Genomic DNA, 25,012 nt, shown 5'->3' with positions numbered 1-25,012 from the left:
TTTGATCGATATTCAGTGTGGAGCACAACATCTTCACTATTTCGCTGTTAAAATGTTTTCCTCTGTCAGATTCCAAAGAGGCAGGCACCCCGAAGCGCGGTATCAACTCCCTGAGCAACAATTTAGCCACTGTGAGTGTATCGCACCTACGTGTAGGGTACGCTTCAACCCATCTGGAAAATACGCATACAATCACCAACACATACCTAAGGCGATTGACTCTTGGCATTTCGATGAAATCTAATTGCATTCTATTGAAAGGCCCCCCCGACCTCCCAATGTGACTCAGTGTGACTGGTGTTCGTTTGCCTACGTTCAGTTGTTGGCAGGTAACACATCGCTTACATACTGATTCTGCTGCTATTCTAAATTTAGGGCAATACCAAGTTTGCCTAAACACTTTCATCATAGCATCCCTTCCTAGATGTACTGGACCATGTATTTCTCTCGCCATGGGATTAGCTAATTCTTCAGGTAACACAGCTCTCCCATCTGCTGAAACCCAAAAATCCATTTCACTTCGCACACAACCTGCTATTTCCCATGCCTTTTTCTCTGTTTCAGGTGCGTTCTCCTGCATTATTCTTAAATCCTCCCAAGTGTCTACAGTTTCTAACATCATACTTAATTCAGTCTTTTCTTCTGCACCTTCTATTTCCACCTTTGAGAAAGAATAATTTTGTTCCGCACAATAGCGTGCGACTTCATCAGCGTATCTGTTGCCTTGTGACACAAAATCTGTATTCTTAGTATGAGCTACACACTTTACGATTGCAATGTCAACTGGACCTTGTAATGCTTCTAACAATAATCGCACAAATTCTCCATTTCGAATGGGCGAACCAGAGGAGGTCATGTAACCTCTCTGAGACCACAACTGCCCGAAATCATGAACCACACCGAAACCATATTGGCTGTCCGTGTAGATGGTGACTCTTTTCCCGTTTCCTGCTATGCAGGCACGAGTTAGGGCAATAATTTCTGCTACCTGTGCGGAATGTACTCCTTCCAGGCAAGCGGCTTCCACAACTCCAGTAATGGTACAAACAGCATAAGCTGCTCTCAACCGACCAGTATCGTCTCTTAAACATGAGCCATCAACAAAATAAATTTCATCGGGGTCAGACAATGGCTCATCCACAATATCTGGTCGGGGTTTCGTGCATAGTTCAGTCACATCAAGGCAATCGTGGTCTTCACATCCTTCGCCTTCTATTACAGTAGGTAATGGCATCAAAGTAGCAGGATTCAAGACAGAGCATCTCCTGAGAGTCACGTTCTCTGCGGCAAGTATAACTTGCTCGTAGCGCGTGAGCCTACTATTGGTCAGATGCTGCGTCTTCGTCCTGGTCATTAGCAATTCAACTGAATGTGGTACATACACCACTACTGGATGTCCCATCACAATACTCTCGCTCCTTTCAATGCTGACACCCGTTGCAGCAACGGATTTGAGACATCCGGGCAACGCTGCGGCTACTGGATCTAATGTAGCCGAAAAATATGCAACTGGTCTACGGGCATTTCCGTGGGTCTGTGCCAAGACTGACAAAGCACATCCCTCTCTCTCACAGCAATAGAGTGAAAATGACTTTTCGTAATCTGGCATTCCCAGAGCCGGAGCACGACATAAATCGTCTCTCAGCTGTAAAAACGCCACCAGACATTCTTCATCCCATGGTACCGGATCACTCACCTCCTTGTGCGTCAGTTTCTGTAAGGGCTTTGCTTTCAGTGAGAAGTTAACTATCCACTGTCGGCAGTAACCCACCATTCCTAGGAACATTCTAACTTCTCTCTGTGTTGTAGGCGCATTCATTTTCATTATCGCCTCAATCCTCTCCGGGGACACCTTACGTTTCCCTTTTTCTAACCTGTGCCCTAGATACTGTACTTCTGTCAAACAATACTGCAACTTGCTCGGAGATACCTTATGTCCATTTTCAGCTAAATGATTCAGTAAGGCAATTGAATCTGCTTTACAAGCTTCCTCTGTCTCTGACGCAACAAGTAGGTCATCTATGTACTGTACCAGAACCGAATTCTGTGGCAGTACTAGATTCTCAAGATTCTTTTTCAGCAACTGATTAGAGATGGATGGGCTATCTGTGAATCCTTGTGGGATTCGACACCATGTTAAAACGCGATCTTCCATTTTAAAAGCAAAAAGATACCTGCTCTCTTCATCCAATGGGATTGAAAAGAAAGCCTGACAAAGATCTATCACTGTGAACCATTCTGCTTGACATGGTATTTGAAACAATATCACTGATGGATTCGGTACCACGGGACAACATGAAACGACTATGTTGTTAATTTTTCGTAAATCCTGAACTATCCTAAACTTCCCGCTAGGTTTCTGCAAACCCATAATCGGGGAGTTACAAGGACTGCCCACGATTTCTTTCAGTATTCCCTGTTGAATCATTGACTCGATCACAGGCTTTATTCCTGCAATCGTTTCCTGTGATAATTTGTATTGAGGCGTTCTTGGAAACTCAACATTTGGTTTTACCAATATTTTTACCGGTTCTACCCCTTTAATCAATCCTATATCTTCTCCTGTGAAATCCCACACCTCTGACGCCACTGCATCTCTTAAATCTTGGGGAAGATCTTCTACAGTCAGAGTAGGATATAGTTCTACACAGAATTTTGAATTGGCCACCTTAAAGGTAGCATCATCGTCGGTAGTCTGTACCTCCACTCCTTGTGGGGTTCAGTATATGGTGCAATTCAATTTGCATAACAAATCCCTTCCTAACAGACATACCGGACTCGAGTCACAAACCACAAACTGATGTTCGTTCATATGATTTCCTATTTTCACAGATACTGGTTCTGTCAAGGGACTAGTCATTCTTTTATTTGCAACTCCTACCACCTGAATTGTTTCCCCTGACATCGGCAAGTCTGGAAACCCCGCTGATCTCAGAGTTGAACGAGTACCCCCAGTGTCCACTAAGAACGTAGTGGGACACCCTGCCACTTCTGCCTCAACAAATGGCCCTCTTTGATCCACTTCTAGGACTGCCCCGAGGGTACAATCCTCTTCACTGCTCACCCGTTGTCCTGTCAATGGGTCAATGTAATAACACTTTTCTTCCTCGATAAACAGAGGCATTTGTTTAAAGACCTTTCCCCCAGCTGCTATCTTCGGTGGCTGTGGGAATTGGGCCTGTGGAGCCGAAGTCCCCCCTTTGGCCACCTTACTGCTTGGGACTGTCACCTTTTGCACTGGGTCTTCTTGGACCTGTTCTTCTACTTCTAGCTCTCCATTTTCAGGGTTAAAGGGACACTCGCGTCGCCAATGCCCCACCTGGTGACACTGATGACACTTTGTCGTTTTCTTTAAAGTGGCAAAGTCTATCCTAGGTCTCTGCCCTTCCTCATTGTCCTTATTCTGACCGTTTGGCTTTCGTCCCATCCCCTGTTTCTGCTGGCCACCCTTCCCAGCGGACTGCATTTGCACCACCATCAATTTCTCCTTTAGATTCTTGGCTTTAGAATCTATCTCGTCACTGCAGTACCTCGCATAACGTAAAATCTCATCTAGTGGTTTGTTCTGCCAACAGATTAAATGTTGCTGTATCATCAAACAAATATCAGGTCTCAACCCCAAGACAAACTTTGACACAAACTGCCCTATATCTTTGGGATCCATTACATCTAGTCCACTGTATTGCTTGAATGTTTTCAGCAACCTCTCATAAAACTCATGCACGGTCTCCTTCGGTTCTTGCCTTGTTCGATCTATCTTTACCCAATCTATATCCTGTGGTGGTACCTTATCTTTCAGCCATGCTATTACCCTTTCGTACTTTTGCATGACAATCTCGGACGGTCCATTAGTCCGAGCATCCCTCACTGGTTCAGTATTTGGCCATTCAACACTAGTCTTGCACGGGGTCCACAAATCAGATGGGACCACGATGTCAAACAACGTGTTCAAATCTATCCACAGTACTTTCGAGATTTTGACAAACCTCTCTACCTGTTTATACCATTCGACTGGATTGTCCCGCAACTTCGGAAATGAGTTGGTAAATGCAGCTAAATCTCCTCTACTCCAGGGCACATGTACATAATTTCCATTTGATATTTCTCGCAAAGGGAATGCCTCCATCTGCATTACCCTTCCCTCAGGGGTCATCACATTTGTACTTCGCCTAACTGTGCCCTTTTTCGACCACCTTTCTTCCCATTTATCCAGTTCCCTCCACACTCTTATCCCTGATACCAGCTCTCTTATGTGTGTTTTTAATCCAGTAGTTCTCTTCTCATCTAGATCTTGGTCTGCGTACTGTAATCTGTGGTTACTCTGTAATGCCCTTGTCCTAGACAAATCCACGGCATACCTGTCTGCCAAATCAGTCAATTTCTCATGAAACGCTCTAGCTTTCCTAGTAATATCCTTTGCCATGAACAATAACTCATCCTGTTCATACAATTCTATCCTTTCCAAAGGCAATGTTCCATCTATTATCTCATCAACATCTGATTTTAAACTAGTAACATCAAGCCTTTTTGCCTTAATTTCAGCTTTCAAGACACTCAATTTAGCTCCTCCATCCGCATCTCTCCCATCCCAGCTCCGAGATCTACGTTTAGGTATTGGTGAATTATAGGGAGTCCTCCCCTGTTCCCATCTCTCTAAGTCCCATGCCTTTCCATCTTCTCGGGGTGGGTGGTGAAACACTCCTTCATGCCTCCTAGCCTCCCTCTCCCCATCCTGGCTAGTTTCACGGGATGCAGGGTAAGATGTTCCATTACTCCCTCTTTCTTCCCTACTTCCCTGTGATTCCTGATTATTCGAGGCGTGGCGGGACCTATCGCTGTTCTCCTTTCTCCAATGTTGAACGTCTTCCCCAAGTGTATGATGAAGGCACCTAAACCTATTCTGAAAAGCCCGTACCGCCTCATCTCCTCCTTTCCCCCAGAGACGGGACATTTCCTCACATTCTACAATCCTAGTATTTTGTTCCGGCTGTTCTCTCTGATTTGTAGGACATGCATCCCCTCTATTCTCTTGACTTTGGCCTTCCCGGCCCTGACTGCTGTCGCTGGCCCCACAATGAGATACAGTCCCGTTACCCCTGCTTTCCCACTCTGGTTCTGTTCTTGTCCTGTTACTTGGAGATACTACGGACCCGTCCCATTCCCTCAAATCAGCTCTTAACTCTGAAAAAGATCTTGGCCGTGGTCCCCTTAGATCCATTGGTCCTCTCGGACCTCCCTGTTCTGAATTGGGACCGACAGTTGTGTCTAATGGGGTGTTCCATGTTACCGAACCTGGCAATTGTTTCCATGCATTTGTCACATTATTCCTCCTTTCCATCTCAATCCTTTCCCTATCCAATTGCCTTTGTTGTTCCCCTCTATCTCTCTCAGAATTATAGATCGAAACTATGGGTCCTATGGTAACAGGCACTTGAAGAGCGTCTGGCAATCCCACAGACTCAACCCTTTCTGTGGTTGGCGTTTTCTGCACCACAAACCTTCCCACTACACTCTGTACAGTGTTGTTTGGAGGTGTTTCTCCGCCTTTGATAGGTGTCCATTCCGATATAGGGAGTGCTGTATATCCCTCTATGTCATTTCCATCTTCCCTTGCGAGCCCTCTATCTTCTATTAACCCCACTCTCGGAGGTGGTCTATCCATTAACAATCTGTTTATCAGATTGTCCTCCGACTCGCTTTCCTCGTCTTCTTCCATGAGGTTTCCTCCTCCTGACACCTCCCTCATCGGATACATTTTCTCCACCTCAATAGTCTGTACTCTCCAACGCTTTTCCTCCTCATCCCATTTGGAATCTCGCACTGCCCTTACCGATCGCGTCAGTCTTTGTTGACGCCTGTTCAAATTTCGGTCGTGTGCAGCCTTAATCCATGCATTAAGAGCCTCAAACTGTGTTGGTCTGGGCGAGGGTTTCAATGAGGACATGGTTGCTTTTAGCCGATGTAACACCTCTAATTTAAACGTCCCGTACCTCGGGAACTGCATTTCCTCATTCCCTTCCGTAAGCTTATTCCAAGCCCCAATCCACAATATCGTATGCAGCCCCACATTCGTTGCCATGTAATGAGCTGGTGTACCCTCCGGCGGTGCCTCTTCCCCGTAATAATGTTCACTTCTTTTACGTTTAAAAATCCCTTTCAAACACTTAAAACACTTCATGATTTCGCTCTTTCTCCGCGTTCGTTTACTTCCTGATGATATTCCACCAATCTCAGCCCCGTTCTCACTAACTGGCCTATCCGTACGCGACTTTCCTCCGACGTCACTCTAGCCGCCCAACCAGAGCGCTGCTCTAGCTAACGTCACACCAACCGCTCAATCAGAGCGCGGCTCTAGCCGACGTCACCCGTCCCCCTTCGCAGCAGTTCCCCTCCTTTCTCAGCTCGTCTCCTCGGTCATGCACGCATCCCATTCATACTCTGAAAAATGATTACTTCCGTCCAAGCGATCACCTTTCTTGACTGTACGCCCACAGTCTTTCTGTAGTTGTCACCTTAACTTGGCGAAATGTCTTTCCGTTTACTTCCAGACAATCGCCTTCTCCGATAGGTTACTCACACGCAGTAACTTTCGACCAGCGTCCGTTACTCATACACTCACTCTTACACTCCCCCTATCTTGGATCCACGGCGGTCAATGGTACCTCGTGACCTCCGTACTATGGTCGACAACTACCCTGGATGTTCGATACACCCAAAACCACTTAAGCTCTGGCCTGAACTTAAGATTTCACCAGTTCACCCGTTTACCAGGTTACCAGCTTACCAGGTTGCGCGCGCTCACAACCTTCTCTCATTCACACTACAGGCATTCAACTCCGCAAGACATTACAATACAAATACAACACAAAACACCGCAATCTGTTCACGCATGACCCTTTTTATACTCACTCTCCGATACTGCTGCTTTTCTCGCACCGTCTGCACCTTTCGGCACACGATTCTTCCGCTGCTCGTCTCTCGGCGTCTCGGGCCTTGGGGTAAACTAACCTCTCTAGATTACCTTCCTCAAGAAGATAACCATCCTCACTCTGCTACCAACTGCTAACGCGGGATTACTGGTTACTAATTATCTTACCAAATCCCAAACTATGTCGACTGAATCGTTGGTACCTGTCTTTGAGTAAAAGGTAATCTCTCAATAAGTCAATCAATTTAAGAACTTACAACACTCTAAATGACCACTGACCAAATTTAAGTTTTAAAGATTTAATATAAAGTCAAAGATAACTGAAGATACAAACTTCTCAAAATGAGATTCAAAAGGTAAATTGGTATCACTATAAACATGAACTTCTTGAATAATCTAAGTCTGAAGAACAAAATAATAAGTACAAGCTCAAAGACCATAAGGGTTGTCAAAATAGATATAAGTTGCAATCTCAAAGTCATTACAGAAAAGAAAATTAAGGTTAGTCTGTCCCTACACTATTTTAAATGACATCCCTACTTAGCAAGATCTTAACCCTCTAGGTGTCAGCCGTGGTGACTTCCTAAGAAGATCACGCACTTCTCTTTGTCTCTTCTCTGATAATGGGTCTCTCCTGATCAGCCTATCTGCCTACCCATCCGCTTCCTTAGGCTCCCAAAATCATCTGCTCTGCTCTCCTCCCGGGTCGCTTTCCCTAATACCAAATCACATTTCCAATAGAAACGCCCCTTGGGACGCCCCTCACGTGGTACATCTTTGCGCGGCAAACTCCATGATGGTACTCTTGAAGACCCTCGTTATAGTTGACCTTGGTTCCCAGGCTTCTTCTTCAGTGCGCTGATACCCCCTGAAATTCCTGGAAACTCCTACAGGCCTGCGCAAGGCGCCACTGAACAAAGTACCTTTCATTCGAGCTGATTAGGACCCTCGCACCTGCATACAGCTCGTCCTGCAGTGGGCCTCAAATTCCAGACTCCACCATATCTTTAGTCATAAAACACTCTCAAAGCTCGGTGCTGGACACCTCGCGACCTCTTCTCTAACGAGCACATGACGATTTACACGACATGACATTATCTCCTCTGGCCTACTTGATTTACATGCAGCAGGTCCCTGCACTCTTAAAACGTTAACTTGATTTAAACAGCAAACATTCTTAACTAGCATACGTTTCTAAAATAACACATCTATAAAGCATATACTTTTAACCCTAAGTTCAATAGTACATTTTGGAAGAACCATGTCAACCTTATCTCACATTAATTTAGCAGCACGTTCAGGTTTGCTGTGAATTGCCCTAAGGCCTACACATAATACTGGATTTTCAAAGTTACATTTAATTCGGACATGATTCTTTTAACATGAGAACATGAGGTTTTCACATATATTCCAACATTTCTACATTAATCTCACACCGTTATAATTATAGTTACTCTACTTAACATTCTATACATTTCACTACTGAATATAAACCACTCTGTATATTTCACTCCTGGATATAAAACACTCGTGTGCAAAACATGTTTAAACTAACTACGTGCTTGTAAATAGGGCGTACTTATACATTTTTTTCAAACTTGTGCTCTCTCAGAAACATGCCACTGAAAACCACCCGATCCTGTCAGAGCGTGTCAGAGAGGAGCTTCGGCGTGAACATACACCGTGACTGCGAATTCCTTTGCTCTGGTCTGGACTTCAGTCAGTGCTATAAATGGAAATTTAGAAGTGCATGTACTCCCTGCTTAGAGTACCTATTTGCCCCTGAGATGTGCTGATACTCTTCCATTAAATGTATCGCAGTAGTGCTGAGAAGTGCAGGTACCCTCCATTTCAAATTAAAGAAGTGTGCATACTCAGTAGCGGACAATACCTGCCCCTTTTAAGTACTGACTCCAGTTACTGTCTTCCTCTTAAAAACTGCCCAGTGAAGATATTCTACTTAATTCTGATACTCCAAGCTGATGGGATGAATGCTGGTGGTTTGTGATTTTCTGAAGGTGTTAGTTATGGACTACATGCCAGAGGCGTGTTCAGGACGGCCCTTGAGATGCCTACGCCTTGCTGCCTGGACCAACCAAAAGTGCTGGCTGTTGAAGTAGGATGCATGACGGGCCATGTGATGTCATAAGATCTGAATTCTTTGAGTGAGAGAATGTACTGGATGCCAGCGGAGCTTCAGACTCCCGTGTGATGTTGCAAGTGTTGCAGGCAGAACGCCGAAGGTCTTGCAAGTCTGACTGAAAGAATTTTCTAGTCATGTGCCTCACAGGAAGCTGCAGAAATAAATGAGCTCGAGGAACAATCCTGCTGATTTTAGTTGCTTCAGGATAGCCAAGTGAATTTTGCATCTTTGTCGCTCCTGGTGAAAGCCTCCTGATGATTAAGGTTCTTCCAGGACACTTAAAGCATATAAGGGATTGCAGCATTAAAGACGGTTCTGGAAAGCCTAAGTGATACTTCTTGCATGTAGGTTGAGAAGAAAGCATTGGCGAGAAATGTTATAGGTGCACCATACACCCTTACCAACGTGTGTGAACGGTTTTAAGAGTTGCTGTGGTCAAAGGCCGGAGTTTAATAGAATTGCTTAACAATTCTGTGAAGCTAGAAGTGGCTTCTCACAAAATAGAGGCTAATAGGACCGAAAAATAGATTCACAGAACACCAGAGGTCTCACGTGAGGAGGACATGCATTGTCAAGAGAAAACCCAGACTCATGAATGCCCTCTTGTAGTTGTTTGCTGTATAGCAACTCTTCCTGCAGACTCGCAGCCTGATTTTCTGAGAGCAGAATGTGGTCAATCGAAAAGAGAGTAAATGTTAGCCCTGTAGTAGGTAAAATAACGTGGGTGTCACAGGGAAGGCTGCATATAGTAAACATCACTTGGTGAGCAAACAGAAAACTACACAATATATTGTGATTTTAAATAGACTAACAACAATGTTATCTTTCTGTTTCCCTTAATCCCATGTAATGTGTTCAGGGCGATGACCGCATGAAGCTACCGAGCCCAAGTGACAGCAAATTCTTCCAGAACCTTCTAGACGAAGAAGATCTGCAAGACATGATTGATGCCGATGAGTACCTGGTGCCTCAAGCTTTCACAATGCCACCACCCATGTACAGCTCCAGAGGCAGGATGGACTCCAACAGGGTAGGTAAACCCCAAAACTGAACGTGCAGGACCATCTGTGACCATTTTTCATTGATCCGGGCGTTGTCAATTGGGACCTCTTGCCCAGCTGCATCTTTTCTTCAGAGGTATACTGAACAAAAGTCCAATATATCAGACTCTTTTCCTGGTTTAATGTGGACATTAGCAGGGCAAATGTGTGCCGGTATTTCACAAGCCGGAATCCCTCTGTGCCTTTACAGCGCCGTCATTAGAACAAATGCATCTTTAGTATGCATTCATTCAGCATGCAAGTCATTATAAAGATTTGCCTTAGGGTGGCGCTGGATTTTGGAATAGGTTAATTTACTATTCGAACTCCAGTATGTGCAACAGTAGGGAAGGTGTTAGACTTTAAATCCTACACCATTCCACCCATGCTCCTCCCTAAGAAAAGTCGTTAAAAGGACTTGCATGCTGAATGAATGCATACTTAAGACACGTGCGTTCTTATGCCAGCGCTGTAAATCGGAATTTCGAATTTGGTCTGAAGGACGTTTCTCTTTCAGGTCAGACACAAGATTTGCTGTTATTGACTATGGTGGTGCATTACATCTATTAGGCCATTCATTATTGTATTACATTCAATGCATACAGGTATTTGCTACATATTACACATGATTAGGTTTGTGGTGCTCTCCCTAGCAGAAGGGTAGGTTCTATAGTATAATGGTGATGCAAATTATTTTAGGGTGCTTGTAATAAGGGGGTATTTGAGTTAATAAATATACCTTGCACCCACATGGTCAGATTTGGCGGTAGATCATTTTCTTATCTGGCAACATTTTTGGGGAATAAACTTCCCACGTCCATGCGCTTATGTGAGGATCATGCTAAATTTAAAAAGCTATTAAAACATGGCTCATTAATGTTTTTCCCTAATTCTTTGGTGATAATGTATGCCAACCTGCTGTGCCCAGCGCCGAGTTGCTCCTCTGGGAGTGAGTTGGGTGCGATAACAAGTTTAAATAAAATAACATAACTTTGTTTATCATGTTAGGGTTTTCCATGAATGACTAGGCTCATCCTACCTAAGTATGTTCTTTAGTGGTGTTTCCAATAGGTCTGATTGCTCCTTACAGTATGACAGTGTTTAATGTGTATGGGCGCCCACCCCATTATGAGACTGTTCTATGTGTAAGGGCTTTCATTACAGAATATCAGTGTTTTGTACTGTATTCCATATATGTGTGTAATATAGCCAGCTGTTCAATGACCATTCCATGTCTCATGTCTACTCACCTTTGTAACCAGAGTATTTCTTTTTCCAATGATGCAAAGTTCCTCAACTGATTCACCTCATGACCTTTGCCCCAATACAATGAAAGGTTAACGTCTGGTATTTAACTCAAATTTCAGGAAAATTGTAATAATATCTAGAGGAACTGGTGCAGTGCAATTTCATTTCGGCAGTTCTGTTCCCAATACTTAGAAAGTAATTATCGGACCATTTCGATATGGCCAATTTTCAACTGGTTTCCCAATTGCCTTTAATACCTAAATTGCTACAGTGGGCCCTTCGCTTGTCTTTTGTGAGCTGCCTCGCTGCTGATATTCTTTTCAAGAATCTCTATGGCCTGGCAGAGGCAGGGAGTAATCTGGATGCGTGGTGAACTGACGCTGGTATTGGTCAGCACCCACAAACATCCTTGAGTTGGAGATCGGCTTGGGCTATTTACTTGATGCTGGAATTTGAGCCTGGCCCCCAGATTGGTCTCTAGTCTTTTTGTTTTATTCAGGACCATTTCTGTTCAATACAACTTTTGAATCTCAATCCTAACCTGTTCCATTTGGAGTCCTCCAAATATCATCTTTCAATACTCACTATTTATCTTTGTACTAGGCTCTGGCTGGATCCAAGTTTCCTATTAAGAGCAGAAGCCTTGTTTTGGCTGGTAGGATTTGTCTGCTGCTAACATGATTGGTGAGCAGACATTAATGGATAATCTATAATAATTATAAAATGAGTCTTGTTAAAACAGGGACCCTGGTCAGAATTCAGGTCTCCACATTTAGCCAATTTTACTGGGTGGTTGCCAAAACAAAGTAGCACCTGTTATGAATCTGGTCATCTTTATTGACAGGCCCTCATCTTTGAACAAAGAGGATAATGTTGTCATTCCTGCCTTTGTCCCTCTTGTGCCTCTAAGAAAAACTGTCCACTGTTTGCAGTTTCTGCACAGTCTAATGGAAACCTTTTTCTCAGCCCAGCTATTCAAAAATGATGCTGTAGACCAGCGTTATCAGAAATCTATTGCAAGCATCATTAAATCCATAAAGTCCACCTCTTGTGGAGGCTGAAGATTAGAGGCCATGTTTGTATCGCTCACTAAGCACTTTGCTGTCTGGGATCTTCTCAAAATAAAGATATTATGGTGTGTATGTACAAGGTCTGCATTAAACCTGGACACGGAGTCAGATCATGGTGACTGGCAGCTTCGTATCAGCAAACAACACTCAATAAATCGCTAAGCAAACCTACAGTAATCCAAGTAATGTCAATCCTTTCTGTAGTTTGTTTTCTAAGCTTTCCATAGTAGGAAACCATGGCCCAGAGTACAGAAAACCCCAGAGGTAGATAAAGCCATGTTCTAAGGCTCGAGTAAGAGGCATGATCCTCTCTTTGCATCATCTCTGTCCTGAGTGTGCTCCTCAAAAAGATCTGCGTCCTACCATTAAGCTGCTCGAAAAGGAGCATCCTTTGGAAGCATGTTACTGTACCACAGAGCCACAGTGCAAAAGCAAACTGTGACCATATGAAGCTCGCCCATTAAAACAGCACTACTTTCATTCAGAGCTGCATTCAGAAATAGCACTTTGGTGTCAGAGATCTGGTAGGTCTCGTGCACTGAGGATCACCAATGCACAAGATTCACTAGATCCCTGGCACCAGTGGCACTTCCTTTTCAGTTTTAAATGTAGGAATCCCAGATAAAATGTCAACAGACCTCCATTGCAGCTAATGCTTAAGCGGAGCCAGTGAATGCCACTGGTGCTAATAGCTGAGTTTGTCACTAGACCTAATTGGCAGCTTTCATGTACTAATGTCTAAGGGCAGGGGCCTTATTGGTCTTCACTTTGCACTGTCTGGCCAAGTCCCTGACACATTCGTTTTTATTATGGTAGGTTCCTTACCACCGTACAAGAAATTGTCAGCCTCTACTATGAAGACACGTGCTGTCGGCTCATGTTCTTGGAACTCCACTTACAGCTTCTTATTACATATAATACATGACATTTTCCTCCTTGAAGCACCTGAGACAGGGTGACAGATTTTGCTCTCCGTCTGAATACTTAATGTCAGCGATATGAGGCCTCTTCTGATGGTATTGTTAAGCTTTTGAAATAAAGCACCATACCCTATTATGCCACACAGTTCCATCTCATGCAATTATAGCATGTGAATGTTTGGAATAGTTAAAGGTTGTCATTACAATATGTCAGTATGTAGGGCTTGATTTTAGAATGTATGTTCTCAAGAAGTTTTATTAGCACAAACTGTGCTATCTAAGGGATTTAACAAGGGCGTTCTTGTGCTAAGTACAAAATAGTTTGTAGTAGTGTGTGTGTATAGGTGTGTATATATATACTCTGCAACATTATCATGTGCTAAAATCGTAATATTAGTCACACTGGGCCCCACTTATTTTTGAAGTACCTTCCAAGAGAAAGTTACATATGAATGAAGGCAAGGCCAGGAGCGTCTTTTGGGAATGCGCTGAACTCTCGATCACAAGAGCACATGAGGAGGAATATGTCTCTTTACCCCGCAGTCTTTCTTCCCGCAGGGAATCACAACGCGGTCGTAAACACGACCGCGTTGTGATTCCGCATACCATTACTCCGCAAGTCGGAAGAACGACTTGCGGAGGGGGGGCGCTGGATGTTGGAATAGTATAATTTACTATTCCAACTCCAGTCAGTGCGGACACTAGGGAAGGTGTTGGATTTTAAATCCAACACCTTCCCCCCCGCCTCCCCCCCTCTACAAGTCGTTGTTCTGACTCGTGGAGTAATGGTATGCGGAATCACAACGCAGTCGTGATAAGGACCGCGTGGTTATCCATGCGGGAAGATAGTTTTGGGGTAATGTTGTTTACCTATGAGGATCGTGACCTCGGAGTTCTACGTCCGCTTCGGGTCTACACTGCTGGAGCTGTTTTCAGCCAGTCCACTCTGGTCGTACCACCTGGCCAAACTGAACACTGTTTAAGAGCCATTTTTTGCAGCACTCTAATTCAATTCCCTGCACTGTTAGATGAGAGAGCAAAACACAACCAACAGCACCAGAAAAAGCCTTTAAGGTCCAGCTATAGTCCTTTGCACACTGGACTACAACCACATCATCTATTTGAGTTCCACATTAGTTATTTCTATGCCTTTCAAACAGCCTCCTCTTAGTTTCCAAAGCCCTATTCAGCCCGCTTTAAACACGTCATCCTTCAAGTTCATCCTTCAGAGGTCTGGTTCGTTCATACCAGGTGTGCAATGCAAAAGCATCCCCTGTTGTGACCAAGTAAGTCTGTAGCAATTTCCTCTACCTAACTAGCTCAAATTCATCAAACTATTGACCATCCCCACTGTAGCAACTGCAGATTTAGGCAGTATGTCATCTCCTTACAGCTCCACTCATATCCAATGCCCCCGCCCCTCACCCCCTGCTACTTTGCTGCACTGCTCCAAAGAGCCCTTGGAGACCCTCATTGGCTACACAAAGCATATTACTCCATAGTTCTGGTGCATGCTTGCCATGAAAAATATCCAGACTATTATTCAATGATTGTTTTGTGATATATTCTTCACCCAATTCTCCCTGTCCTCACATACCTCACAAAGTCTTATTGTATGCTGGCACCTTCAATATAAATACTTGTAAAAAACGTTTGAATCGGCATGCCCACAATTAAAAAGCGATACCAAAGAGAATGATGGACGGAGCGTTTGAGCAAATCAAACATTCACCCCAGTCACAGATGTGGGTTTAATCCATAGTTATTTTGCTCACCACACCACCCCAGTTCAGACATGGCCATATGCAAATCAGTCTTGACCCTGTGCCTCATGGGAACAGTCCAGCCCGAACTGCCAAGCCATATCTTCCCTGGACCAGAAACAAGCATCCTGGGACCTGTTTCGGTTTCATATTCCTCATCAGCCAGGCTATCTTGAATCCAGTTAAAAAGGGCACTTTAGTTCATCAAGAAACGTGTTATGTTGAATATACCCTGGAGGGAAACTCATAGCTCCTGTTTCGTAGATGTGCAAACAGAAGAACTCTTAGAAAATGATTCTGAGGACGAATATATCATCTCTCTTTAGACTAGTGGTAAGTACTTGGAAAATTTGAGTTTGATACAGGCCGATGAGTTGACTGAGGCATAAAATATTTGCCCACATGAGTAAAACTAAATCTTCTATGCCACGGTTCTTCAAAATAGGTCTACAAAGATACCGCAGGCAACATAACAATGGTGTGTCACATTTTCGTTTGCAAGAGGCTTAGGAAGGTGTACAGACGTTCCGATTGGAGTCAACTTACAGAGGTAATTTCAATGTAAGGCTCTTATTTTCTTTGTGGAAATCCGCTAGGATAAGCCCTAAAGGGCAGTGTGACCTGCAGACTCTAGAGCAAAGCACTGATAGAAGTAGTGTTAGATGCCACGCTTCTCCACCTCATTGGGCTCCATGAATATTTTTCTGCACATGGTTAGAATCTGTCCTTGTCGCCAGAAGCCTGTAAAAGCCTAGCCACCAGCTGCCACAGAGGCTCATCAGGCAGTCCATTCTCTGATGTGCTCACAATTACCGGTCTCCTTGCTGCACCTCACAGCAGAAAAATGGGGAGATTATCATCAAATTCCTATTCAGATTTGTGGATTTCTTTCATGGGAGCCACCTTTGTCTGCAACAGCTCCCTGCCCGGGCCGGTGCGCCAATGTGATTAGAGCCCGCTTTCAAGGGCTGCAGAGCTCGCTCAATGAGGCTTGATGGAGCATTGAGAGCCACAGAATGTGCCTTGATTGCAGCATTGAGCAGGAGGAGGAGAGGGTGGGGGAATGTCAGTCTCTGGCTCATCATCTGTCTTGTACATCCCTTTCTGCTATCGAGCACATCTGTCATCACATAGACTTGTAGTTCCTTTTTCTTCTTTTGAAGCCAGTGTTGAAATAGAGAACTCTTTCTCTTCCATGACATTGATAATGTTGTAGAACTCGCTGTAAAGCATATTGCACATTTTTCTACTACTGTGTGTCAAATGGTATGGGTTAAACAAAATATGATAAGAAATAGAATGAGACTTGGGTGCGGCGGAGAAGAGGATGTGGACTCTTGAATCGAGACGGATATCCCTAAAAAGGAAGAGTACTTGAACAATTTTAAAGCATTCAAGAGAAGCTTGTCCATCCTCCAAAGACCTCTCAGCATAGTGAATATGACTGTTAAGGTAACACAGTGGTGCATTTAAGCAGTAGTGGCTCCCTTCTTAACAAGTGGGGGCGAGGGGAGGTGTGAGGGTAGGGGGTAAATAATACCAAAAAAAGCACTTACCTGGTGCTGCTGGCCCCCGTCTCGGGGCTCTTCTGTTCCAGTCCCTGCACACTGCGCTGGCTCCCACACTCCAATCACGATGCTGCTTTCACACTGGTAATACAGCATAAGAGCAGGGCCGTGATTGGCATGAGAGGGCTTGTTTCTCACTCGCTCAGGTCCTAGGAGCCTGTGCCTCAGCTCCACTTGGCTGTACAACACAGCTCGGATGGAGAGAATTCAAAGTGCGCATGGCGGTTTGGCTGGCCTTAGACAGCAAGTCAAACTGTCATGCGTGCTTGCAGTGTGCACTAGTCCTCCCTCTGCTCTTGTAATGACCCCGCCCCACCCAGACTTGGCTGCCTTCAGCAGAAAGAAAAATAAAATGATAATAAAATGGATTTATTATAATTTCCTTTTTCCTTTTTCCCTTTTCCCCCAGCTGCCTGGCTCTCAGCAGTGGGGGGACAGGGGTGACACGGGTCTGACATAGTGAAGGATCTGCCACTGCATTTAAGACTTCACTATGGTCTTAGTTGTGTATCTTTGGTGTTTTAGTGGGCTTGCCGTCTTTCTCTTGGAGATTTACCCTAAAAATGACCGAAAAATCCAATTCACCCTCAACATTACTCAGTTTGCATAAAGTTCATACACGACTATTGTTTCTGTTGTTTTTGTTTTATTTTGTAACAGTACCACAGTTCAGATGCCTTGTTCGCATTTCGTCATGTATACTGATGTTTTCTATTAAATAAGGGAAACATCATTTACCACGAAGGCATTACCACTACTCACGTTTACCACGTGACACTTACCACGCAGGGTGCCTTCCACGCAGGGTACCTTCCACGACGTCTTTACCACGGGCTAGGGGGGAGACGTGGTATTCCTTCAAGTCGATCTGCGTGGGCATGGGGGGGCAGAGGGAGGGGGCTCGGAGGGGGGGAGGGGGGGTCTCCCCCCCCAAAAATAACAAGCAGTTTACTTTAACAAAAAAACGAACATAAATTTAAAAGAAAGAGGAAAGAGCCTCCCCCAAAGACGTGCCGTGTACGTCAAAAAAGCAGTCCTTTTTTTATTTTGGTATACGTGTTTTGACGCTTGTTTCAAAGGAGGATGGAAGTAAGGGCTCGTGGAGAAAGACGTGAAGGTAAGACGTTGCAACGCGTAGTAAAATGCTACGTTGTAAATACCAGCGTGGTAAAGCCACTTGCGAGGTAAAATTCGCGTGGTAAAGCCATGCGTGGTAACTGAAATCGTGGTATAATCATATATTCATTAAATAAGTGTCTTCCGCATCATTATGTTTAACAATTCCAAATGTGTAATATATATTTTTTTACTCATAACAACCCTCCTTTATTATTGTTTACATAATTTAACATTAACACCACGTAATGAGGGAAAATTCCTTTTCTTTCCAATTTTTTTGCTCATTTAAATTCTGCAGTCAACATCCTAATTATGATCATTCATCCATTAAAGCAAAATAACTAGGTTCTGCAACCTTTAAAGAAATAAAGGCCTTTGTCTACTCTCCCAGACCCAGCAAACTCTTCCAATCTGCCTGTGGTTGCCAGATGTCCCTCCCCTTAGACCTCTGTGGTAAATAATTGTTGGAAAACGAGGCAGCATAAATAACATGACTACATTTGTCCTTCACTTGGAACCAAACACTCAATCGTATCGCCTGACTCTCAGAGGGTAGCGTTGTAGAGCAGTCTGAGGCTTACTCAAGGGAGGTGGTGTGGGCTAGTAATCGCCATTTGCAGGTGTGCAGAAATAACACTCAATAATTGATTGTCCAGTCTGTACTTTGCTTTATAAAAGTAAGAGTACATTTATTAAACACACACACTACTCAATACTATGCACCAATTACAAATATACATAAGCCGTTGGAATTACTTTGTGACATTGCATAGCATCTCCACCCCTCCCGCAGGGGGGTGGGGTCTAGTACCACCACTCCCATGTATGCACATCATCTTGCCCCCAATGCAGTTAGTTGAACATAACCTGGAGCGAGGGACCCGCGCACTGGCACCATCTCAGTGGCAACCCCCTCCCCCCCATTATCTAAACCAGCATTTAAAATAGGTAACCCTACCTTGGTAACTCATAACTCTGACTGAGCATTTCCTACTGACCATAAAGTATGCACCTCCATATTTTAAGGGCTAGCAGTCTGGGTTCTTCACCTAAGCGCAGCAGCAAGAATACATGTTTAAGCAACACTGAGAATTACCATACTCATCACATTTGTGGATCATTAGAATGCATTGCAATTCCATCCCCTAAAGGCATCACAGATGAAATTACAGGATTATGCATATACAGCCAGACACCTTAGCAGGAATGTCTGACAACATAACCCCACTTTCCTTATGACATCACTTCTATCCTGTACTTCTCATTAAGCACTGTGAACTTCAGTCCCTCTAAAAGAAATAACGATTAGTAAATGCATTTCAGTCCAATTACACTTCTTCACCTCCAGGGGATGCCGACATCCCCAACTCATCCCTTCACTCCATGATGCACTATTCAAAACACCCTCAGCTGTAGAACAAAAGTAGAACAAAAGTTCCAACCCGGAAGGTGTTAAATGCTGGCTGAGTCCTTGTGGAGAAGCGTGGCTCAGTGGTTAGAGGCGGCAGACCCGGAAGCTGAGATCAGCCGTGGACCAGGGTTCGATTCCCCGCCTCGGCGGGTCTCGGGCTCAAAAAATTCCACGGACTCGACAATTCTCGCTCCGGTGCCTACTCGACTCACGGGGTCACACTCTGCGACTCTGGGCAATAGCTTGCTTAATCTCCACTACGGCCCCTCGCGGCGGGATGCCTGACTTTCACCTTGTGAATACCCTGCCGGGGTATCTCACAGGGGAATACCAGGATGGGTTCCCTAAGCAAGCGCCTTGAGACCCCTGGGTGATTAGTGCGCTATATAAATCGAAATACATTTACATTTATTCCTTTCAAATCCCCAAGAAACTTAGGGAGGGACGTCTCTTCGTCCTGGGGGGGAGACTGCGCTTCTCCAGCAGTTCCCCCCAGCACCTTTTCACAATTGAGGGTGACCCCCCTCCTCTGGGGGGCTATCAGGTACCATAACATTGAATTCCCTGTGCCTTGCAAGGCATTATGGGGCGCTTCAGCACATTTTCCTGCATAATAGAGAAGCGGCTCTCCCGCTGTGCCGGGGAGAGCTGCGCTGGTGAAGCTGGTGGCTTCACCGGGTTCCTGGGCCTTGGTGGGGGAGCCCTGTCCCACCCAGACCCCCAGGTGAGAGTCTGCGGCACGGGGAGCCCCCTCCCGGCCGCTTTTGCTTATGTTCTGTGGCCCGGTCCCACCCGGACCTGAGCACCACGTCTTCTCTTCCGGGGTCCCGGTCCCACCCAGGACCCCCGCCTGCCTGTTCCGTTGGAGGGCAGCCCACCCCTGGCTGCCCCCGGCGGCTCCCCGCTCGGCCAGCACCCTTGCGTGCGGCCATAGTAGCCAGCCCTGCAGTTCTGGTCCACCCGCATGGAGGCCAGCGCGGCTCCCACTGGCCTCGGGGGAGTGCAGCGGCACTCCCTCCTTCTCTTCCTTGACTTCGGGGCCCGGGGATGGGCCTCTCCTCCTCTTGACGGGGAGCGCAACAGTGCTCCCCGACAGCTCTTCATCGGCAGGGGCCAGGGTAGGCTCCTGGCCCCCCCGTGGAGGGATATCTTCATGGGGAACGCAACGTCGCTCCCTGATTTTGCTTCGGGCCCAGGGATGGGGTCCCGGGCCCTCGGGCACTTTTTCCCAGAGGGGGGCGACGGTGCTCCACCCTCCTCTTGTTCGGCGGGGGCCAGGGTGGGCTCCTGGCACCCCGCGAGGGAACCTTCACGGGGTGCGCAACGGCACACCCCGACTTTACTTCTCCAGGTCGCCTACCTTCCGGGGGCCATATCTCTGCCCCTGGGGGTCCGATCTGCCCCATTTTCACGTCTTCTTGCTCCTGGTGGTGCCCCCCCAGCCACTCCTTCACCCTCCTGGCCTCTTAGAGGGTGCATTCTGCAGGGAGCGGTCTTCACTGGCTCCCTGCACCAGCCTTTCACCTGGCTCTCCTCTTGGGCCTCTCTTCTCCCTGCGCAGAGGCCCCTGCTTCTAAACACCGGTCCTGGGCTCTCCTTTTGGTGCTGTTAGGGCCCTGGGGCGCAGTCAGGGGGTTCCTCCTTCCAACTGCCCATTGCCAGGCTGCAGCACCATCCGCCTCAGCAGACCACACCCAGAGAGAGCTTCTCTTCACGTGCAAGCACTTTTTAAAAAGTTGAGTAGGGGTCTGGCAGGAAGTCTCTGTTGGTCCTATCAAACAGCAACACATCACTTCCCCGCGCCTGCTCCCTCCTTCTGGTCCAGACTCTGGGTTATTTCAAAATGGCGTCGTCCAGGGTCTCTGGCCGCATGGTCTCTTAAGCAAAACTCTTTCCCCCCTCGCTGCCTTCCCTCCTTGGTGCAGCCTGGTGCTTGGCACCCAGTGATAGCTGCTGATGGATGAGCCTGTAACCCACCCATCTTCTGACTGACTCAGAGAAATGTGACATTTCTGGATGACCCAAAAGCAGTACAAATATGACTTTGGACTCTGCAGAATACTCCTTTTCACATCCTCGACAGTGGACTTTAGTGCATGTCTGGAATCTGTAGGCCTTATGAAAGTTAATCTAGCACATGGGCTCCACATCCCCATAGGGGAATAATGAAGTGAAAAACAGTAAAACACACTGACTTTCCCTGGAATGTTCCTTCCCAGTGTATAAAGTCTATTCCGTGTCACCACCCAATTCTGCACAAGTCCTGCCACACACTTCATCTTGTAGCTGCTCCCGGACTGCACACGCTAAAATCTCCCCTGCACAGCCCCTACACATGTGCACACGCATGTACACATGTGTCTGTATGTACCTAGCCCGGTGTCCCTTCCTCCAGCTGCTGCGCAGTGGCCTGGTCAAGCCAGGGGGACACCAGTAAAATCCCCATGCAGTCTCTTATATCCTGAGTTCATTGTGGGTGAGTCCCAACTTATGAGGCTCCCCCACAGTAAAAGCTCAACAATTAGGTCCTCAAAAAGCAAAAAATCCGGGCGGCCCATAGTGTCAGAACCATCTTCTAACAATAATTTTGTAGGAAATTGGCTTAATATGTGATGGGGGCTGAGTGCCATACTCAAGTAATAAACACAATCCTTGCGAGGGTTAACCACAATAATCCCTTTCCAAACCTGTGCTTAGCTTGGCACAAACACACTCAGGCTTAATTTAGAGGCAATCTGTAAAGTATTTATGTGCACTCAAGCAGTCATAAAGTTAAAAAACACAAAACAAAAACAATTCCAAACCAATTTGGAACAATAGAGTACATTTTAGTAACTAAAATAAAACCAAAATGACAAAAATCCAATCAGTAAAACTGGAGTTATGAATTATTAACGTTTTAGTTAAAAATAGCACAAAGAAGCGTACATCACCACTTGCTGTCATCTGGTCGCGCAGCACTAGGCCAAAGTCACAAGATCAGCTGAACATGATGGAACGTGAATCAGATGCAGGGACCAGGTTCATCCTTGCAGGAGCCTTGGCAGGAGCTTTGTGTGAGGGGGGCCTCAAGGAGATTGTAGTTTGAGCTTGGCATTGTCAGTAGACATGGACAGTCGAGTTTTCTGCAAAGAGCAGGTCACCAATGTACTTTGTATTGGAGAGAGGCACGGTAATGGTTGCTGAAGCAAGGAGCCCATTTGTCTTAGCAGAGAGCCCCAAACATCTGGTTTTTCACCTATAGCGCAGATATCATCCAAGGCTCCAGAACCTGTGGGGCATCTGTTGACAATCAGGACTCACTCCAGCAGAGGCCAGCAGCATATTCAGGCCTGTCCAGTGGTGTTGGTGAACTGGGCAGGTGCAGAGGAGGCCTCTGGAAGCTTAGTCTGTCGCTATAGCTCAAACAGGAGGTCTGCCAGTTGACTCTGGGAGTAACATCTGGGGATCCTGGGTTGAAGGCAAGCAGGCCCAATCTTCCTTTTTCAGACAGAAGGGCAGTCCTTCTTCTGAATCCTCCACCAGTCCAGGAGTGTCCTAAAGAGAGGTTATGAAGGTGCCATTCTTATACACACTGCCAGCTTGTGGGAGGGGTATGCCCCCTTTGTCTTACCTTTTACATTTCCTGGGTTTGGCTCCAATCTGTCTAAGAGGACAAACACAAGAAGGCCTAGGTGTGAGCTGCGTTTGTCAGTGACAGGGCAAGCAGCCCTTAGAAGTCAGGAAGGGATTGGCATCGCACTTTGGCTATCATTTGAAGTTCAGGTAGGGCTTAACTTGCTAAAACAGATATGGTAAGACCTGAGGAAATGGCATTTACTATACATTAACTTGCTGGAAGGAATAAACTACCAGGAGTGCTGTATGTTTTCCTCTCTCTTCCACTGATTATCCCAAAGGCAGAAATATCGACACTACAGAAACTTCTGATATCATTTGTGTGGGCAGGGGAACAAGCATGTCTGCTGTAGGATATCTTCATGGTACCTTTGGGGAAAGACTAGAGTGTCCTGATCTCCTGCAGTACTACAGGTCACCAACTTGTTTACGTTGCATTTATCCTGCGACATCAGCTCATTATTAGAGGAACTAGTCACACATGACTAGAGCGATAGGTACCCTGGGTGCATAATTTGGGACCAGGACGAAATAATTAAATTGCACGATGTTTTTTTTACATGATGAGCAACATGTTGCCTAAAACATACTACGATTTGGCTACTAATGTGGAAATGTGTTGTATTGCAAAATAGACAAATAAAAATAATTATTTACAATTAATCTATCACTCAAACACTCATATCTCCCTACTCATACATGGCAAATCAATGCCCCAAAATGCCAATATTTGTCCATGAAACGTTCCTGGACATCAGAAGAAGATTGCCTTGGCATTTGCCCATATAGCTGCTCAATACAGCCCACTACTAAGACATTTTCTGGAAGCTACTAAAAAAACCTCCATGGACAATCGGACGAGGCCATCGGACCTCACTGAAGGCACCGACGGTGACCTATGATGATGAAGCGTAGGCAGGGATAGTCCTCCACTGCAATCAGCAAGCAGAACTCTTGACCACAACACACAGGAACCAGGGCAGTCCTCAGTGAGTTGCTTGCAAAATGGCAACCACCTTGTGACAGAAACAACCGCTGTGTGCTGAGGTTGAGCTGCCCACTTTGATGAATTGTGCATAGACCAGCTCTCCTGTGAAAGAAGGACCAGTACAATGTTTGGATGACAAACCAATCTCCCTCCTGTAAATGCAAGCTTGATATCAAACAGTCGAGCTTATGGCAGTTAAAAGATACATGAGGTAGATAAAAGCTGTTGCGGACATGGATTCCCTACTGAGTCCAAACTTCGTTTGTGTTCTTTGAATCAAACCTGAAGGACTTCACCCTCTTCTTTGTAATCTAAAGTGAGTGACATAAATAGAAAGCATAATAGGGACAAGAAACTCAAAATCATAGTCTGCAAGAGAGTAGAAAAACATTTAGTGGCCTAAGTATGCCGCAACGCATCAGTGAGTTCCAGCCCAGAGACGGCTCAGTGCAACAACTTATGACAATGATCTTTTGGGATACAAAGGTCCCGGGGCTAGCTGAGAGCAAGTAGGTGCTCTGAAATGCAGCAGCAGCTTGATTCTGCAACACATCATGCTAAAGACCATCTGAGAGTGTCTAAATCTATGACAGGATAATATTTGAACTACACAATGACTTGAGATTAATACAATCCCCCTGCAGGGCTCCTAGTAACACCACAATAGGCCAGCGGTGCACGTGGAGGAAACTCAGTGCAGTAGCCGACCCTAAGGTCAGGACAAAGACCGTGCCAGTTTAAGTATAACCCTCTAGGCCGAACAGAGCTCAACCATTGCAAATACCTCCTTGCCCTCAGCCCCTTCTCAACTCCTTGCATACTGCGTGGATGTCTAAACAGATGAAAAGTTGTGGAGAGGGCACATAAAAAACATCTTCAGCACTGCACTTAACTACTAGCAAACATTGTAGAACCCAAATTGAGACAGATGAGATAGCCTTCCCCATAACAAAAGAACATTTAAAGGAGTGTCTTACATCACTGAGGGAGGGCCTAGAAAATTCGTAGAGTGAGAGCTCATCCAGCCTTAAGAAAGAAATCAACTCAGACATGGCAGTTCTGAAGAGCGACATGCACTCTTTGAACCTGAGACTGGATGCACCGGAGAGTCAAGAAGACACCAGAGAGGCATCAGACAAGGCAATCTACACTTAAATTGTGACTCTTTAATGACGAAGTACAAGCCTTTCCAAGTA

At 45.6% G+C, this 25,012-nt stretch overlaps 1 protein-coding gene across 1 annotated transcript in view; it reads left to right on the top strand.

The window, feature by feature from the left end:
* ERBB4 (erb-b2 receptor tyrosine kinase 4) overlaps positions 1-25,012 on the top strand; it is a 1,576,940-nt gene that overhangs the window by 1,475,660 nt on the left and 76,268 nt on the right. The window contains exon 24 of the mRNA XM_078682001.1: positions 9,931-10,101. Within this exon, the coding sequence (XP_078538127.1) occupies positions 9,931-10,101 (171 nt within the window). The remainder of the gene's footprint in view (positions 1-9,930; positions 10,102-25,012) is intronic.

Source organism: Lissotriton helveticus, chromosome 3_1, assembly GCF_964261635.1.
Source record: "Lissotriton helveticus chromosome 3_1, aLisHel1.1, whole genome shotgun sequence".
In the NCBI taxonomy this organism is placed as follows: domain Eukaryota; kingdom Metazoa; phylum Chordata; class Amphibia; order Caudata; family Salamandridae; genus Lissotriton; species Lissotriton helveticus.
Note: the sequence above shows the minus strand (reverse complement) of the source record. Positions and strands in the feature narration are given on the sequence as shown.